We start from the raw sequence: 19,581 nt of genomic DNA, 5'->3' as shown, positions 1-19,581 counted from the left end.
TGTAATGTAGACTTCAGTAAATTTATGGTTGTGGGGAAAAAAACTGGACCTAAACCTGCTGCTTCTGGTGTGGTTGGTCCTGTATCAGAAAATGGAAGCTTCCTGCCTCCCAGTGTAGGAAAAGAGGTACAGAAAATGAATGGATATATGGATGGATGGATGGATGGATGGATGGATGGGTGTTCGCATGGATGGATGGATGTGCGTATGTATGGATGGATGGGTGGATGGATATTCTCTAAACTCTGAAAACCTTTGATGTTAAAGGTGACTCGATCAGTCTCTCATTTCCATGCCTAGCGGTGTAGTGTAGAGTTCAGCAAATTTATGGTTGTGGGAAAAAAAAACTGGACCTGAACCTGCTGTTTCTGGTGTGGTTGGTCCTGTTTCAGAAAATAGAAGCTTCCTGCCTCCCAGTGTAGGAAAAAAGGTACAGAAAATGGATGGATATATGGATGGATAGATGTATGTGCGTATGGATGGATGTACACTATATTGCCAAAAGTATTCGCTCACCTGCCTTGACTCGCATATGAACTTAAGTGACATCCCATTCCTAATCCATAGGGTTCAATATGACGTCGGTCCACCCTTTGCAGCTATAACAGCTTCAACTCTTCTGGGAAGGCTGTCCACAAGGTTTAGGAGTGTGTTTATGGGAATTTTTGACCATTCTTCCAGAAGCGCATTTGTGAGGTCACACACTGATGTTGGACGAGAAGGCCTGGCTCTCAGTCTCCGCTCTAATTCATCCCAAAGGTGTTCTATCGGGTTGAGGTCAGGACTCTGTGCAGGCCAGTCAAGTTCATCCACACCAGACTCTGTCATCCATGTCTTTATGGACCTTGCTTTGGTCACTGGTGCACAGTCATGTTGGAAGAGGAAGGGGCCAGCTCCAAACTGTTCCCACAAAGTTGGGAGCATGAAATTGTCCAAAATGTCTTGGTAGGCTGAAGCATTCAGAGTTCCTTTCACTGGAACTAAGGCTCCAAGCCCAGCTCCTGAAAAACAACCCCACACAATAATCCCCCCTCCACCAAACTTTACACTTGGCACAATGCAGTCAGACAAGTACCGTTCTCCTGGCAACCGCCAAACCCAGACTCGTCCATCAGATTGCCAGATGGAGAAGCGCGATTCGTCACTCCAGAGAACGTGTCTCCACTGCTCTAGAGTCCAGTGGCGGCGTGCTTTACACCACTGCATCCGACGCTTTGCATTGCACTTGGTGATGTATGGCTTGGATGCAGCTGCTCGGCCATGGAAACCCATTCCATGAAGCTCTCTGCGCACTGTTCTTGAGCTAATCTGAAGGCCACATGAAGTTTGGAGGTCTGTAGCGATTGACTCTGCAGAAAGTTGGCGACCTCTTCGCACTATGCTCCTCAGCATCCGCTGACCCCGCTCCGTCAGTTTACGTGGCCTACCGCTTCGTGGCTGAGTTGCTGTCGTTCCCAAACACTTCCACGTTCTTATAATACAGCTGACAGTTGACTGTGGAATATTTAGGAGCGAGGAAATTTCACGACTGGATTTGTTGCACAGGTGGCATCCTATCACAGTTCCACGCTGGAATTCACTGAGCTCCTGAGAGCGACCCATTCTTTCACAAATGTTTGTAAAAACAGTCTGCATGCCTAGGTGCTTGATTTTATACACCTGTGGCCATGGAAGTGATTGGAACACCTGATTCTGATTATTTGGATGGGTGAGCGAATACTTTTGGCAATATAGTGTATGTATGTATGTATGTATGGATGGATGGATGTAGGACGGATGGATAGATGGATGTGCGTATGGATGGATGGATGGATGTGCGTATGGATGTATGTATGTATGTATGTATGGATGGATGGATGGATGGATGGATGTTCGCATGGATGGATGGATGTGTGTATGTATGTATGGATGGATGGATGGGTGGATGGATGGATGGATGGATAGATATTCTCTAAACTTCTGGTCTCTAAATCTGATGGACGAGTCTGGGTTTGGCGGTTGCCAGGAGAACGGTACTTGTCTGACTGCATTGTGCCAAGTGTAAAGTTTGGTGGAGGGGGGATTATGGTGTGGGGTTGTTTTTCAGGAGCTGGGCTTGGCCCCTTAGTTCCAGTGAAAGGAACTCTGAATGCTTCAGCATACCAAGACATTTTGGACAATTCCATGCTCCCAACTTTGTGGGAACAGTTTGGAGCTGGCCCCTTCCTCTTCCAACATGACTGTGCACCAGTGACCAAAGCAAGGTCCATAAAGACATGGATGACAGAGTCTGGTGTGGATGAACTTGACTGGCCTGCACAGAGTCCTGACCTCAACCCGATAGAACACCTTTGGGATGAATTAGAGCGGAGACTGAGAGCCAGGCCTTCTCGTCCAACATCAGTGTGTGACCTCACAAATGCGCTTCTGGAAGAATGGTCAAAAATTCCCATAAACACACTCCTAAACCTTGTGGACAGCCTTCCCAGAAGAGTTGAAGCTGTTATAGCTGCAAAGGGTGGACCGACGTCATATTGAACCCTATGGATTAGGAATGGGATGTCACTTAAGTTCATATGCGAGTCAAGGCAGGTGAGCGAACACTTTTGGCAATATAGTGTATAATGGGATTGCATTGAGACATTTCCAACAAAACATATATTTTGTATTTCTTCTTTTTTCTATTTCTGAATGTTTTTGGAAATGGAATCCAGATTAAACATTAATTGAGTGTATTTATATGCCTTTAGTTTACTGAAGTTGTTTAACATTTGACTGTATGATGATCGTTTTAAAACTTGGATTTCTAGGAATGGGATGTCACTTAAGTTCATATGCGAGTCAAGGCAGGTGAGCGAATACTTTTGGCAATATAGTGTATGTATGGATGGATGGATGTTCGCATGGATGGATGGATGTGCGTATGTATGTATGGATGGGTGGATGGATGGATAGATATTCTCTAAACTCTGAAAACCTTTGATGTTAAAGGTGACTCGATCAGTCTCTCATTTCCATGCCTAGCGGTGTAGTGTAGAGTTCAGCAAATTTATGGTTGTGGGAAAAAAAACTGGACCTGAACCTGCTGCTTCTGGTGTGGTTGGTCCTGTTTCAGAAAATAGAAGCTTCCTGCCTCCCAGTGCAGGAAAAGAGGTACAGAAAATGGATGGATATATGGATGGATATATGGATGGGTGGATAGATGTATATATGTATGGATGGATGGATGTTCGCGTGGATGGATGGATGGATGGATGTACGTATGTATGTATGGATGTACGGATGGATGGATATTCTCTAAACTCTGAAAACTTTTGAGATTAAAGCTGACTCGAACATTTCCATGCCTAGGCCGGTAGAGGGTGGTGTGCTGGAGGTCTGTTCCCAGTGGAAACCTCTACAGGCCAGAAGATGCGTTGCAGTTGACTGTGTTGTCTTGCAGGGGAAGGGGAAGTGCAGGCTACTTACTGCTAAATCTCAAGTGAGAATGTAGACAGCGGAGCATAATGTGACTGAAATTACTGACCACCTAAAATATGCGCTGGCTTTTCGACAATAAGGTAATGCTGCTTGTTTTTTTTTTTTTGTTTGTATGTTTGTTTTTAACTGACCCTCGCTAAGTTCCTGGTCCAGTGCTGGCTGAGGCGCGAGGTGGGCGTTAACGTGTGCTGCCTGAGCGCTGCACTGTAACGCGCACACGGCCTTGTTTAGCTCCAGCCTGCGCACTACAGCCGAGTTCACAACTTCATGTTAGTAGCAGGCGGCAGGCAGCAGTGCGTTTTCGCACAACTCGGACGAATGAATCGCTGAAACCCTGAAGTGAGTTTGTTACGTTTATGCATGCCGTTGGCGCGTGAGCAGTTCAAAGCAACTCGGCGGTTGTTATAAACGCGAGTTCACTTGTTATTAACATGCACAGCTAAGCTGGTTTAGCTTAGCTGCAAACACGGCCTGTGTGATGGTTTGGAGCTGACTCGCTACTGAGCATGTGACTTCTTATAAGGTGGTTAACTTTCAGTAAACATGTCGGATATTTTAGTGCTGAAATGACTTCAAAACCTGTCAGGCTTGCAGGCTGTAGTCGGAGTTTGCTAGCTAGCTTTCTAACACTCGGCTAAGGCAGGCCTACCATAGCGTGCTAGTTCGGGTTTGTTTTTTTTTTCCCTACCTGCATTCCGTCTAGTCCACATTATCGCCACAGTATTGGCTAACAATATCCCACCTCCTGGATTACGATTGGCTGTTGTTTCGTCTCCATACAGTCCAGTTTGCGGTTTGTTTACGGACGTGAACTTCTAGCCAATCGTAGCACAGGAGGCGGGACTTTCCGGAATAACGGTGGGCGTATTTAATGCTGATAAACACATTACTTTGTTATGATTCTATAAAGCGAAGGAGTTCGTTGTGGCTTTCCCACGTGATGCGTCTTTAACGAGTCTTCTTTACTTCTGTGTTCGATTTTGTTTTAGATGTATGGCGGCAGGGTCACTCTTTAAAGGAGGTCAGAGCTAGATAACGTTACTGTAAACAGCCTGCATTCGGATTGATCATTGGTCAGGAGCAGTGACTGCTTTTTATTAAACACCGTGTCACTGTATGGAGCGAGATATTGTTTTAAAACTCAAGCCATGCCTCATAAGTTTTAAAAACAATGATCACTCATCTTCAGTAAAAACTATATCCTGCTCAGATTAATGGTGAAACTGTTGCAAACCCTGCTGTGAAGGATAGATCTCTCATTCAGGGTGTATTCACAACATACACAAGATATAACCTGTTCATTACATGGCTGTGTCTCGCCTAAATTCATGATGACGTAATTATGGTATGCTTATACTAGTGGAATACATCATTTCCACAAGAAAAGATGCAGTGACTCATTGTTGGATTTATTAAGTACTCAATTAAGTCAGTTGTTAAATGAGTACAATCTATAATCCGTGTTTGCCGCATGGTAATAACTTGGCTATTACAGTGCTGAACAATTTAGCAGAACAAAAGGCATGTTTGGTGTACATTATTACATGACCTCAGCTGCCCCTTTTTAGTCTTGTGAATTAAGTTTTCAGGCAACCAAAACAGCCCCGGGCGATGCACCACTGCTTCCACATGCCTGGTGGGCGAATAATGAACTTATAATTTTTCCACGCCTGCATAATCTGGACAGAGCTGTCGATTTCTGTTAATCTATTAAAAAAATACGTTTTCTCTATCTTCTTCTTTATCCTCTTCTAGAGCAGTCTTAACAGTGGAAGCATTCATGGATATAGTTGGCACATTTAACCATTTGATTCCCAGTGACCAGTTGGAAGACTCGCTGCTCCTCGGCCAGAACTTGGAATGCGAAGCAAGTGATGAGTTTGCATCGGGCCACAACCTGCCAGGAGACTCGCTCAAGAACATGCTCAGTGACAAGGATCCTATGTTTGGATCTGCCAGCTCACAGTTTCATCTCTTGGAAAATGAAGATGCTAACTTTCAGCTCTCCAGCTCATTAGGTGCAAGGACACGCTTTGCGTTTAAAATCCAACAGGTACTAGGGATGTATCAAGGTTTTAAATCCTTTTTTGAATTTTCTTGTTGTTTCAGACCATGACATGAATGCTCCAGGCCTCAGCCAGACGTGTGCTGATGGGGACGAGACTCCGGCCAAGTTTCCCAGAGGCAGGAGGAAAGGCGCCACTCAGCAACAGAGGAAACAAACCGGTAACAAATAAGAGAGAGAATTATCTGGCTTTCTAACAGTTTACTACAAAAATCATTCTGCAAAACTACTTTTACTAAAACAAAATGATTATGGTTTGGATCTAGTAAAAAATGGTTTAAAAGGAACCTGACAATTAAATGAAACATTTATTAACCTTGGGTATAGTTTATAACAATAGGAAACAAAACGATCTGATCTACATGGTGTTCGTCTTGCTTAGAATATATTTAGAGAATGACTCAATAAAATTAAATCCCGTACATTGTCAGTGTTACAGAAAGAGAGGTAAAATTCTACTAGCGAAGCAATGTGCGGTGCTGCTTAGCTCTGGCCAGCAATGCCATGTTCTTTTCTGTTTGATAGGGTTGTGTGTGATAGTTACAAACATGCTGTGAGGAAAGGCATACATATCAATGTAACATGTATACCACAGTAGCAGATTACACAGCCAAAGGGATTTTCACTGCACCCGCATCATGGGAGAGTTGTGAAATCTAGCCTACACTTTTTTGGGAGACACAGCTGAACATGAACTGGTGAAGCCAGCACACACTGTAACTAACTCTGAAACTGCGACACAGCAACAACTCTGTAAACAGTACATTATTTGTTTAACTCTGTAATAACATATTTCTCAGCAATGACCTGGTTTCCTGCTTGCAAAATTATAGCGCTTGTTTTTAAACTGTAATATAGTATGAACACATTTCTGCAATAATATAATTTTTTGGGTTGGGCTTTATTATAGAGCCATTCATTCTTCGGTATATAATCTTCATACATCAGAGGATGGGTTTTGATTGTCATAAAAACAAATTCAGCTGGTTCACACTTGTCATTATAGTTTTTGTGTCTTTTCTAAGCCATTTCGTCTAGAGGCCGAGGTAGAGGTGGACAGACAAGGCGCCCAGGTCCATTTAAAGGAGTTTCCTCTGAAGCGCTTAGCAAAAAAACTGCCCGGACATCCGGAGTGAAGGATGCCGAAGAACCAGGATCCAGCAGCGCCTCAATAACGGTGACGAACATGGAGAAACGGGAAGCCTTGCTGAGCCGTCGGTTTAACATCCATGAAGTCGACCCATCGATGAATCCTGTGGTCGTGTTGAGGCGTTTAACAGTCACAGTAGGGGGCTACAAAATTGAACTGCTGCCTGGACCTTCTCACTCTTCTGGATCATTTAATACAACCACTATTCAGTCTCTGAGTTTCCAGGACGATTGCATGGCCACAGAAAGCAATGGCTTTGATCTGGGCCAGGCCCAGACTTTTGAAGTGCATTCAACCCCAGAGGTTGTTGAAGAGCTAAATGTCATTGAACATGGATCTAATGAAACGCCTATGGATTTAGGACCATATGTAAATCCGAATGAAGTGCAACACACTAATGGTGCAACAGAAGTCACCACGGACACCAAAGCTGTTGAACAAAATGAAGCAGAAAAGCCAGCGAATGATGACAAATCAGAAACAAAAAATGTCAAAACGGATAAAATCCCGGCTAAAAAGCTCCTGAAAGCCAAGCAGGCACTGGGTATAACCAAAAACAAGCACCTTAGCAGAACAGGTATCTTGCAGAAGGGGTCCAAGCTTCACAAACAACAAGATAAAAAGGTGGAAAAAACCACAGCAGAAAATCAACACCACACCAAAGCTAAGCCAAATAGCATAGGACTAAAACAGCCGGCCTTGTCTCTCAAACCCAAACAAGCATTGAAACCACAAAAGGAGCAGGTCTGTGATCCAGTGAAACACAATGCCAGCCCTTCTGTTCCACGCTCTCCCCCAGTAAGCAGAAAGGTGTCCTCCGATTCCAGTCCTGGTACTAAAATAGTTGCGAATAAATCTCCTACTTCAGCAAAGAAGCCACAAAATCCATCACCAGCAGGGGTTAAACAGAGTCAGTCAGTGAAGGATGGCCCAGCAGAGGAGGAACATGAAAAAACAAAAATCAAGAAACCCGAAAAGATCTTGCAGAGACAGAGAAGCCGAAGCAGCAGAAGCATATCTATAGATGAACCCGAGTTGTTCATCCCCGATAATGCTCCTGTGGTGAAGAAGGGGTCTGCAGAGGGGGATCCTACACCTGCTTCTGAAAATGAGACAGCATGGGATTCAAGCAAACAATGTGGATTATGTAATAAACCACATAACAATAGGTATGATTCTTTTCATCCAACAGCATGATTCCTCAGGTTAAACATTAGATAGATATTAAGTTGGCATAAATTTGTCACATAACAAGCTCGATACATGAATCCCTGTCACCATTTCCAAGGTTACCTTCATAGAAAATGCTCCCAGAACACGTTGTGTGAACGCTGTATAGGGTACTCCATTGTTGCTGGACCTAGCTGTTCTCCAGCACCCTATATTTTGGTGTTTTCCCTGCTCAAACAGAACCTGATCCATCCAGTCGGCTAAAAACAGGCCTGAGTAACTGTGGGTATGGTAAAGCAGGCAAAACACCAAATGTGCAAGGGTTACTCCAGGTCTTATACCTTAAACATTACATTTAATATGATATCGTATTAAAATGACTTCCCAGGACTGTGCTGTAAGTAACATTAAGTGTATTTTCAGATTTATGGTAGGCTGTGGGCGCTGCGATGACTGGTTCCATGGCGACTGTATAGGACTGGACCTGGCTAAAGTACAACAAATGGAAAAGGATGACCAGGAGTTCGTCTGTCTGAAATGCTGTGCTGATGAAGGTGGGAAAGGCAACACCGAGAATACAGACAGCAATTCAGCACCAGATCAGAAACAGGGACCCGAAGCATCAGTCACGGCCGGTGGAATCCGGCCCTTTAGGAAGGTAAGACTCCTGTTCCTGGTTTAAAATCAATGGTATCTTCAGTCAAATATTATCTCAGTTTTTGAATATAACATTTATCTTTAGGCATGGGACAGCCAGAATTGTCCAATTAGAACCTAGAAAATACAGGGGTATAATGTCCCAACACCTGGGGCAGTTTACTTTCTATATAAATGACTTTGTAGGTGGGAACTGCAGGGCTTGTTCAGATTAAATCACACTTTAAACGATCAAGGGTTGGCAGGTTTATATAAAGCCAGGATGCCCAGGACATTTATGCTACAACCTGGTGTTCCTGAGCTGATGTGAGTCAGCAACCAAAAATAATCGCAGAGCAGGTATCATACTAGATATAACTTCAGCTGTGTTTAAGGCAGATAGCAGGTAATACTCTGCTTCAGAGACACACAGGCCTCATGGACAGCTTGTAAACTGAGCTGAACAGCCAGTGTGCTTGTGAATTATAACAGCAAGAGAAACCATTCTCATTCACCATGGCCCTCTGTTTTCACTTTTGCTAAAACATTAGCAGTGAATGATTGATGCAATATTTTGTAACTGTTCATTTTCAGCTAGGAGGCAAAAACCTGATTTGTGGTGCCGCCCTGATAAAAATAACATTATCAGTTGGGTTTAATTGATTTTTTTTTATAGCATTTGGATTCATTTCTGCCATGAGCTGTTCCATAAAAGATTTTAAAATGATTTTCAAGAAGTCGTTATGACAAACCAGGGATATGACCATGTCCCAAATTAAAGTAGCATTGATTTTGCTCTCATGCGGCAAAAAAATGTGGCATGTATGTTAGTCTCACACTTTCTTTTAATGGGTTTGTTAATTTTTTATATATATGTATATACACATATATTTTATAAGCATAGGCCCATAAAGGCTTTAAGGGGATTCCTTTGCTTCTGCTTATGTTGGAATCTATGTTTGTATTGATCACATTTGTATGGACTTATTTAAGTAGGTGTGACAAACGGCAGTGTAATTGTTGTGTCACTTTAAACCAGGACTCAGGAGAGAGACGGTCATCAGTAGATTCAGCGCTAAAATCTGGTAAGATTCTTATTTCTCTTGCATAAGATGATAAAAAAACATGCACAAGTAATTATTTAAAGTTCGTTAAATATTTGTTTGGTTTGGTTTTATCAGGGTCAGCTGTGAAGCATGAGGTGAAGAAGGCTAAGATTTCTCTTCCAAGCTTAAAGAAACCATCCACTGGACAAATCAGGAGGAGTGTCCGGGACTCACTAGAGGAGATTCTTCTGAAAAGGTATAGGATTTATTAACACACTTAACCTTTTAATCTTATGTGTACAGTCATTTCGTTTAATGGTGCGATCAGGACTTGATAATTTGATTGAGAAAAATGATCATGTGGTAATGTATTAAATCATTTGTTGTGTGGCTTTACAGTTTATTGCAACATACTCTTATTTAATCAATTATTAATAGAATAATTCATTTTCCTTAAAGGCTGAAGGAATCAGACTTAAAGGTTTCAAAAGAGAAGCCAGCTGAATTGGCTAAAGGGACAGAAAAAGCGCTTTTTGCCCTCTTCCAAGGTGTCGACAGCAAATACAAGAACAAATACCGAAGCTTGATGTTCAATCTCAAAGACACGAAGAATAACGTAAGAGCTGTGTTGCTATAATAATACCTTTATCGTGTTTTATAAATTCTAAAGCACATTCGTTATTCATTTTGTGCCCAGAAGTTGACAATAAGTAAATAAAAATGCACAACCTCTTCCAGGTGTTATTCAAACGTGTTCTCAAGGGGGAGATTCCTCCTAGAGATTTAGTCCGTATGAGTGCAGAAGAACTAGCCTCCAAGGAACTGGCTGCTTGGCGACAGCGAGAGAATCGACATGTAATTTAACACAAATACAGACACATACTTTGGACTAAAAATCTGCCTAGTATTCGAAAAAATCTAAAGAAGCATTTTTATATCAACTGTCTTTCACCTCAATCCTTTTTGCAGACAATTGAAATGATTGAGAAAGAACAGCGGGAAGCAGAGAGACGACCAGTCACCAAAATCACACACAAAGGGGAGATTGAAATTGAGAATCAGGAACCTGCAAAAGCCCCCGAGGCCTTAGTAAGACTGAATGAGCTTCTCCTTTTTTCAATAGTGAAGCCTTATGTCCAAATTATAGTAAGACATGTCTCTTTCTCTTTTCAGCCTGAACCTGTCCCTAACATTGTTGAGGTGTCTGAGGAAAAAACTCCAGAATCAAAGGCAGAAAGCCCCAAGAAAGCTAAAGACACAACAAGCTTGCACAAATCTCATCTTTTTGATCTTTACTGCAAGATCTGCACAGGTAACATGTTTAAACCTTAAACATCTTGACTTTCATTGATTAAAAAAATTATAATAATTTCAACGCTCTCTTTCACCTTTAAGGCCGAATGGCTCCACCAGTGGAGGAGGCAACCACTAAGGCTGTCAAAGTGGCCACAACTGTAATTAGAAGGCAGTCTACAGTTACAGAAGGAGAAAGCCATGAACCCACACCCATATCCCCACCTATTGCACCCTCAGCCCTGGTGGATGACTTGTCTCTGAGAGCGATGGAAGAAGGCCTTCTTAACTTCCCTGCTTATGAGTCAAGGTAAAAGTGATTAGTGCATAAGTGATACAGCTACAGACTGTCAATGGACTGTGCTTGAACCTTAATATTAAATACAGAGATCCTTGTTAAAAAAAATAATTTTTATGTTTAGAAGCCCAACCAGTTTGTGTCTTGAAGCTTAGACTACCAAAGACTATAGCTGCTGTTAGGTGCACTAGCATGTGGATAATTTACTCTACTGTAAACTTGCTTAGGCTCCATTGATATACACTGTACTGGTTGACAAGTAAACTATGTAATTTTCTAAGAATGGCTTGTCAGAGTATACTAGTAGTATATGCATACATTAGCCTGGCACAGAATATGCTAGGTTTTATGTTATCATGGCTTCCAGGAATGTTCACGATGTAATTAACGCACTGCTTATTTACAGGTTGGAAAGCGCAAGCAATAAAGAAGATACAGTTGCATTCCTCTCTGGTTTAGAAACACTATGGAATGGATATATAGACATGCCATCTGTAGCTCGGTACCTTACAAAAGCTTACCCAGTCTCTGGAATATTGGACCACCTAACTGAGGTAAGTGTCATTATGAAACCAGCCATTTTGACATTTGAATTCAGGGCAAGCTTTAATTTCACCCATGTTTACACTGCAGGATCTGCCAGACACAATCCAGGTTGGTGGACGGATCTCTCCCCAAACAGTCTGGGACTACGTGGAGAAAATCCGAGCATCCGGTACAAAGGTGAGAATGATTTGCTTGCTGTACGTATGATATGAATTTATATGAATATATTCATATGAATATATAAATGTCACATCTTATGGTTTGCTGTTGTCTCCGATCCCTCAGGAAATATGTGTAATTCGCTTCACCCCAGACACGGAGGAAGATGAGATCTCATACACTTTGCTGTATGCCTATTTCAGTAGTCGCAGGCGATATGGTGTTGTTGCTAACAACCGCAAACAAGTTAAAGACATGTATCTCATCCCTCTTGGGTCCACTGAGAAAATCCCACATCAGATTGTTCCGTTTGATGGCCCAGGTAGGACTGGATTTACTTTGGACTGAATACTTTCCTGACTATGGACAGCTTGAACTAGGTTAATGCAGCATATAATTTAGCAGCGTTTTTCAAAATGATTGATACTTCTTTGGAGACAACCTTCCTGCACATAAAAGCTTATATTGGCATTTATTCAATCATACATTTCATTCTAAATGAAGTATTTTTTCTGGTAATTTTTTACAGGCTTAGAGACTAACCGACCAAACCTGCTCCTGGGACTAATTATTCGCCAGAGGCCTAAAAGGGACTTTGTGGTCCTCCTGCCAAGTGTGGCTAGTGAACCTCCAAGTTTCTTGGTGGAGACCAAACCCCAGGTAGACCCTGTCCAGAAAGTTGTGGTGGCCCGAGCTGAAGAAAGAGACTTTGTAAGCAGTCTTGGGAGGATACAGAAAAAGGAAAGTGTAAATCTTAGCAAATCCACAGTGACTGAAGCTCGGTTAGATATCGAGGATGAGGAAAATGTCTCGCTGCGTTTCCTCCCGGGCGTGCTAAAGCAGCCCATATCAGAGAAGGCTAAACCAGCGGATGATGAAGTGGGGAACATGACCAGTGGTGCAGTCAGTCAGACATCTAGCTCTGATGGGGACACCTCAGGACATGTCACTCCTAAAACACCCACTACCCCTAGACTAGAACGTTTCATCATCAAAAAGAAAGATTCAAAAGCTGTCGAGATGAAACAAGAACCATCCAGCTCAAATGCAGAGATCATGATTTCACAAGGAAAGGAAAAAGAAGGTGGGCCACAGAGTGGAGTTCTGTTATCTTTAAAGGATAAACCAGGAGATGTATCAACAGAGACTTTCCTCTCTAGCCTTTCCACAGTACAGCCTAGGACTGAACATAACAGCACCGAAACTAAAAGAGATACCACATCACCAAGCACACAGCCCATACAAGGCATAAACCTAACTCTGGTATCCAAGTCATCAACAGATGCCACTAAAGATACCACTGAAGATGTTTCCAAGCACAAAACTGTGGAAATTCCAACAAAGGCATTAAAACCATCCACAATTGCCATTTTGAAAAAGATTGATCAAGCAGAACCTGTTAATACCAAGCAGCTGTCTTTAAATAAAGACATACCACAACCTAAAGTCACCCAGTCTACACTTTCAGACCAGTCATCAGTTACCCAGCCTGCACCATCAGACCAGTCATCAGTTACCCAGCCTGCACCTTCAGACCAGTCATCAGTTACCCAGCCTGCACCTTCAGACCAGTCATCAGTTACCCAGTCTGCACCTTCAGACCAATCACCGGTTTCCTGGTCTGCACCTTCAGACCAGTCACCGGTTTCCCGGTCTGCACCTTCAGACCAGTCACCGGTTTCCCGGTCTGCACCTTCAGACCAGTCATCGGTTTCCCGGTCTGCGCCTTCAGACCAGTCACCGGTTTCCCGGTCTGCGCCTTCAGACCAGTCACCGGTTTCCCGGTCTGCGCCTTCAGACCAGTCACCGGTTTCCCGGTCTGCGCCTTCACAACCACCATCAACAACAGAGTCTGGACATCCACCGTCAGAGTTTAAAGCTGTTGGAGATATCCATACCATCGCCACTATTTCCTTGTCTGGAAAAAATGAAGGTCTCAAGCAGTCAAGACGTCTTTTAAGCCCCACTCCTTTTAATACTGCAAGTCATGGGCCTCCGCCAGCAACATTTCCTCCTTATCACACTGCACCAGTTGACCATGCGTACCACCCTGGACCAGTGCCCACCTACCCGCCGCAGTCTAACCCTGCACCGTTTATTCCCCTGCATCAGCAAGCCCCTCCACTGTTTAACTACCCTCCACCCCCACTTCCCCCAATGATATTCCCCCCGAATGATCCGCAAAATCAAATGCATGCCCCACCTTGGGCTCAGGCAGTGCCTCCTCCGGCCTGTTTTCCACAGGCTGTCCCAGAGCCAGTCGCTGGGCCCCCACAGTCATATACAACCCCAAGATTCCCCGATTCCCCCATGTTGAATCCACCACTCTTGAACAAGAGTGATCAAGGCTCTGAGCTATGGGACAGGAAGTCCAGGCCATTGGCTGATCCCTTCAAAAAGGATGACCGAGACCACTATGGGAGGTACAGGCACAAGAGCCAACACTATGAGCGAGAGAGGCACAAGGCCAGGAGCCGGAGTCGGACTCGGAGCCGGAGCCGAAGCCGAAGCAAGAGCAGGAGTCGCAGCAGGAGTCGAAGCCGGAGCAGGCACAGACACAAGTCCAAACACTCGCGAGAGGACAGGCATGGGGAGAAGAGGAAAGAGAGACATCACAGTAGTCACCACAGGGACAGAGACAGGGACAGGGACAGGGACAAACACAGGCGGGACTCTGATCATGAAAAACACCGGAGAGACTCGAGAGATGGGCATTCATGATCAACCTAGATACACCTATTCAACATCATTGACCAGACGTTTCATCTTTTAGATGACATCTAAAAGACGCTTTTACGAGTGTAATTTTACATTTTTAGTTAGTTTGGATTCAATTTCATTGTTTTAAAGTTTAATTAACATACAAAGCGGAAGTCTCAGTCAGAACCAGGTTTTCATGTTATGAGTTAAAAATTAATGCCAAGAAAAAGAAAAAAAAAATTCTTCTGCATTTTTAAAATATCTTACATTTTTCTATTTGCATTGGATAACAATGTGTCTGTACATTTTGGCTTCTCAAACAGTAGAGATAACATGCTCTCTGCACATTGTGTTTATGTACAGTTCATAAAATCTTTTTATTGTTGATTAAATAAGAATAAAACAATCTTTATTAAAAACCCTGGGAAAGAAGGCTGCAGTTGATTTTAAATATACAAATGAGCATAAATTATTTTTATATTGGCATAGGATTAGCACCTTTATTCAGATGTGTGTGTGTGTGTGTGTGGTATGCTTTTGAGCATGACAGTAAAACATTTGAGATTACCATTTAAATTTGTAACTCTGATGAGATAAGCAGCTTATTTGCCATTGTCTCTTGCCTTTCATTCTTGCCGAACTGTGACACTTTTATACATTGTGTTTTTACCTTTAAAACGTCAGTTATTCAAACAGTATTCTTTTTAACAAACAACCAGGCACACTTTGTTCCAGCTCCACAGCACTTCATGGTTGTGCTCATGTGTTTGTCTTATCTACCACTGTTGGGCCCCTGAGCAAGGCCCTTAACCCTCTCTGCTCCAGGGGTGCTGCATCTGTGCTCAGACCCCAACTTTCCGAAGCTGGTATATGTGAAGAAAGATTTTCTCTGTGCTCTAATGTATGTGACAAAAATAAAGGCAGCTTCTTCTTAACTGAGGTGAAAAATCCCTTAGCAGGAAAGAAATTCGCAGGTAAAATTCCCAGGACAGGGAAAAGCTAATTGTGCTTTACTGAGGTAGATCTTGGTGAATGACCCTGGTTGCAGGACAGCTATACTCCAGGCACTCCTCATCATCAGAGACTTGGATATGCACCGGTCAAGAAAACACTGGTACAATTTGAGGGCAAAAGAGCAGGAGCTGAAAGCCCCCCTTGGGTTTATATGTCTGTAAGCTGCCTGTCTGAACACTGCAGCTTTAAAATGTCGTCCTGACACTTGACTTACACGAAGTATGTATTACATTAAGTATTTACAGAACATGGTCCAATAATGTTTTTCTTTGGGTGGTGGCTCCTCAAGTGGTTAAGGCAATGTTGACTGGAAGATCAGGGGTTCAAGCCCCAGCATCGCCAAGTTGCCACTGCTGGGTGCTTGAGCAAGGCCCTTAACCCTCTCTGCTCCAGGGGTGCTGTATCATGGCTGACCCTGTGCTTTGACCCCAGCCTCCAAGGATGGGATATGTGAAGAAAGAATTTCACTGTGCTCTAATGTATATGTGATAAATAAAGGCTATTTCTATTTTTTTTCATACAGGTACAGCATTTAAGATCTTTTGGATTATTTTAAATAAAACACCAGCAAGTGTTGATGATAGAACAGAGATTTTTATGTTTTTTTCTGTGCACAATTAAACAACTGGAATATGAATAAAGTCTGACTTTACCAATGAATTACTTAAACTTTCTATTAAGCATGTACACCACATCCGACATGCTCACACCTTAATCACTGTGGATTGTCTTTGGTCCAAAAGCATAATATCTGGAGAATGAGTAGGATAGATAGAAGATATTTAAGTATTTATTTCTTATTTTGGAGATCCATGAAAACAAGTACCACATGAACCTTACCTTCTAATATGGATAAATGAATGGGTTAAAGACAATTTTAAAAGCAATCCATTTTTAACAAACAAGCCAATAAACAACGTTTTCAGTAAAACTTTATACCATACACTTGGTTGCTAATTGAGATATGCCTCATCAGTTCTATCTAGTTGTACCCTATTCATCAGTAGAAACTGACCACCACAGACCAGATATTATTTATTTTAACATTCCCAGTACAGCAATGTATTATGTGCTGACATACAGTAATACATTAAGTGTTGATGTTTTTTGAGTACTGTTTAATCATATAACACACACCTACACTGTGTACAGTTAGAAATTACAAGTCATTGATGCTGGCTGGATACTTTTGGTTGGTGGCCTTTTTCTTAAACCGACCGTGCCACTGAGGTGTAAAAAAAACCCAGCAACACTGCTGTGCCTGTTCCATTCCTATTCCACCAGCATGACACACACTGCCATGTCAGTGTCAGTACTGAGAATTGGTATCCAGACAAATAATATTCAGCCAGTGGGGGTCTACAGTGTTCTCTTTTTATCATGTATTTTCTATCTCTTTCTCTTTTCATGTGCATCGAAACAGATCACTAGCTGTATATCTACAAAATGCACAAAACATATCTACAAAATACACTTACATAGTACACTGTGTTACTAAAAGTATGTGGACACCTGACCTTCACTTGCATATGTCTTTCCCAAACACAGTTGGAAGCACAGGATGACTCTGTATTCTGTAGCATCACAATTTCACTTGACTGAAGCAAGGTGCATAGAAACAAGAACTCAAGTGGCCTGCACAAAGCCCTGACCTCATCCACACCTTTGGGATGAAGTGGAAGAGAGACTGCACACCAGGCCTCAGTGCCTGACCTCACTAATACTCTTGTGACATAATTACAAATTACAAAATCTAATCCAAAGCCTTCCCAGAAGAGTGGAGGTTATTATAACAGCAGAGGGGGACTAAATCTGGGACGCGATGCTCAGAAAGCACATATGTGTGATGGTCAGATCTCCACAAACTCCACAAGTTCTACTAGATAAATCAGCTGCTATTATATTGCTGATATATTACTATTATTATCTTAAAAAAACACACTCTTTATTTATCCTCTGGTTGAAAAACATTAAAGCCCTCAGACATTTCTAGAAGCTGCTTTAAACTTGTGTCATGATATAACAGAACATCTTTGACACTCCCTACAAACCCTGCTGTAAATAGACCAGACGTAACCCATCCTACATCTCTGTTCAGTTCAAAGCCTCCGAAATAATAAACACCTCCATAGTTAATGGAAACATAGTGCTCAAAGGGGTCTATATCTTCAAAAATAACCTTCTTTTCATTAACATAAGCTTGGATGACAGTGTGATTGAGAGTAATAGATACGTAATTCCATTCGTCGTGGCACAGGGTTGTGTTTCGGGAAATGAGAGGAACGGCAATCTTCTCACCAAGGTTGACCGCAATTTTCAGATGACAGTCTTGAAGTCCCACAGCAAGATAATCATCATCTTCACTCTCTGCCTGGCCCATCCACAGAATCAGTCCATTTCCTGAGCTCGCTGAGAGATTAAATGATAAGTGCGTATGCATCAAATCTCTCATGTTGTACTTTGGGTCTCTGTGTTTTAAATATGAATTCCCAACAAAGTGAATGGTTCTCATGGACACTCGCTGCTCGCAGTAGGTTCCTTGCCATCCGAGGCCACACATGCAGGAATATGTGGCTGATGTAATGTTTGGAATGCAAAGAGAACCGTGTTGGCAGAGAGCACCTATGCAAAAAATAGATTGCTCACAGTATGAGCCCGTCCATTCTGCAGGGCAAATGCAAATGACCGAATCATGGCTGTCTGCTTGGCAGTAACCCCCATTCCTACACACTTTATACCCACACTGTGTACCATCCCAATCCTTCACGTTCACCCCTCGTAGAGCCCCTCTCTCTGTGAGCTCAAGCTCATGACCATTGATGATAACCTCGCGAATACTCCCGCTGAAGCCAATTGGCTCTTTCTCCACTGCATCTGGGGAAACAGAATTCATGACAGACACACCGCCAATGAAAACTTCAGTGGAGAGATCCAGAGTAGTCATGCCCTTAGAGGTGTTACGAATGACACTGTGCTCATCTAGAACCAGATAGCCTTGGTTTCCCTCTCTCCCAGCTTTCACTGTGTGCCATGTGCTACCTAGCAGGTCCACTCTGTTTGGAGACTGTAGAACAATTGTTGTGTCACCAAGATTATAGCGGAGTTGTACAAATCCTCCAGACACAGAGAGACTGATGAAGTCACCTTGAGGGAAGACAAAGATTAGAGAGTTTATTTTCTTCGCATATAGCCCCAGTCAAATAGCAACAATTTTTTTCCTTTCAGTTATCAGGACCTGATAACAAAGATGGAGATGCAAGACATTGTGTCCAAAACTACGTCCTACTCTTTATAGATTTAGTTTCTTAACTTTAATGGACATCTGATATCACAGTGCATGGAGTGAAACGGTGTGCATGAGTTCTCACAGGATTGCTTGGATATGAAAAGGATCAAGAATGAGTTTTGGACACTAGTGAGGCGAGGTTACACAACAGAGAATGCTCGCAGATGCTGTTTTACACACTGCATCCTTTACCCATCATTAAGCTAAAAGGAGCATCCACTCCACACCATGGCCATATGAGTTTCAGTGTCTCAGAGATTCTAATCATTCCAGCTTATCTACATAAGTGCATTATAAGAACTGTTATATCATTAAATAAAGTAATATGACATACACAGGTTTATTATTTAGCACATTTATTACACAATCAGATTCATTTTCTGAATTAACATTATAATCTAAAATGCACTGAAGCTGCTAATGTAATTTGTGGGGTTTAGCTTGGGCCAACATGTAAAAATCAGTAGCTTTTTGTGGTTTTATTTGCCTATTGCCTATTTCATTAATTAAAATGAAAAGAATTAAAATTTTGTGGTTTCATTTCATAAGCCTGATTACATCTTTCTCCATGAGTTTCTTCATAAGAAACAGTTGTACAGTTTCAGCATCCCCATCATCTGTGCCCTGCGTGTATCACCTCCTAGGAATCTCTAGTTTAGTTCCACACTGTTTTACATTTTTAGCTGCACCCTGTTGAACAAAACTCTTTCAGCTAATTATCAAACCTAATTATCATTGTAATCATCAAGTTTTTTTTTT

At 42.4% G+C, this 19,581-nt stretch overlaps 2 protein-coding genes across 6 annotated transcripts in view; one reads left to right on the top strand and one right to left on the bottom strand.

The window, feature by feature from the left end:
- The first annotated feature begins 3,382 nt into the window (after positions 1-3,382).
- phf3 (PHD finger protein 3) lies at positions 3,383-14,954 on the top strand. Of its 5 annotated transcripts, none has more exons than XM_058384535.1 (16): positions 3,383-3,539; positions 5,220-5,477; positions 5,569-5,685; positions 6,550-7,843; positions 8,268-8,502; positions 9,520-9,565; positions 9,662-9,782; positions 9,986-10,142; positions 10,265-10,381; positions 10,496-10,615; positions 10,700-10,838; positions 10,922-11,129; positions 11,524-11,671; positions 11,751-11,840; positions 11,949-12,144; positions 12,352-14,954. In XM_058384535.1, exons 2-16 carry the CDS (start codon positions 5,240-5,242, stop codon positions 14,541-14,543), a joined length of 5,418 nt encoding a protein of 1,805 aa, XP_058240518.1. In that variant the 5' UTR covers positions 3,383-3,539; positions 5,220-5,239; the 3' UTR covers positions 14,544-14,954. The 5 variants fall into 5 exon arrangements, with proteins under 5 accessions (XP_058240518.1, XP_058240520.1, XP_058240523.1 ...); XM_058384537.1 differs by having other exon boundaries at positions 3,385-3,539; positions 5,215-5,477; XM_058384540.1 differs by having other exon boundaries at positions 3,396-3,539; positions 5,278-5,477.
- Positions 14,955-16,151: 1,197 nt separating this feature from the next.
- eys (eyes shut homolog) overlaps positions 16,152-19,581 on the bottom strand; it is a 255,068-nt gene continuing 251,638 nt past the window's right edge. Inside the window, 1 exon segment of the mRNA XM_058384541.1 lies at positions 16,152-18,680. Coding sequence (XP_058240524.1) covers positions 17,482-18,680 — 1,199 coding nt within the window. The 3' untranslated portion in view covers positions 16,152-17,481.

The sequence above is a fragment of the Hemibagrus wyckioides genome, linkage group LG29 (assembly GCF_019097595.1).
Source record: "Hemibagrus wyckioides isolate EC202008001 linkage group LG29, SWU_Hwy_1.0, whole genome shotgun sequence".
In the NCBI taxonomy this organism is placed as follows: domain Eukaryota; kingdom Metazoa; phylum Chordata; class Actinopteri; order Siluriformes; family Bagridae; genus Hemibagrus; species Hemibagrus wyckioides.
This window is presented reverse-complemented; position numbering and strand designations above follow the sequence as displayed.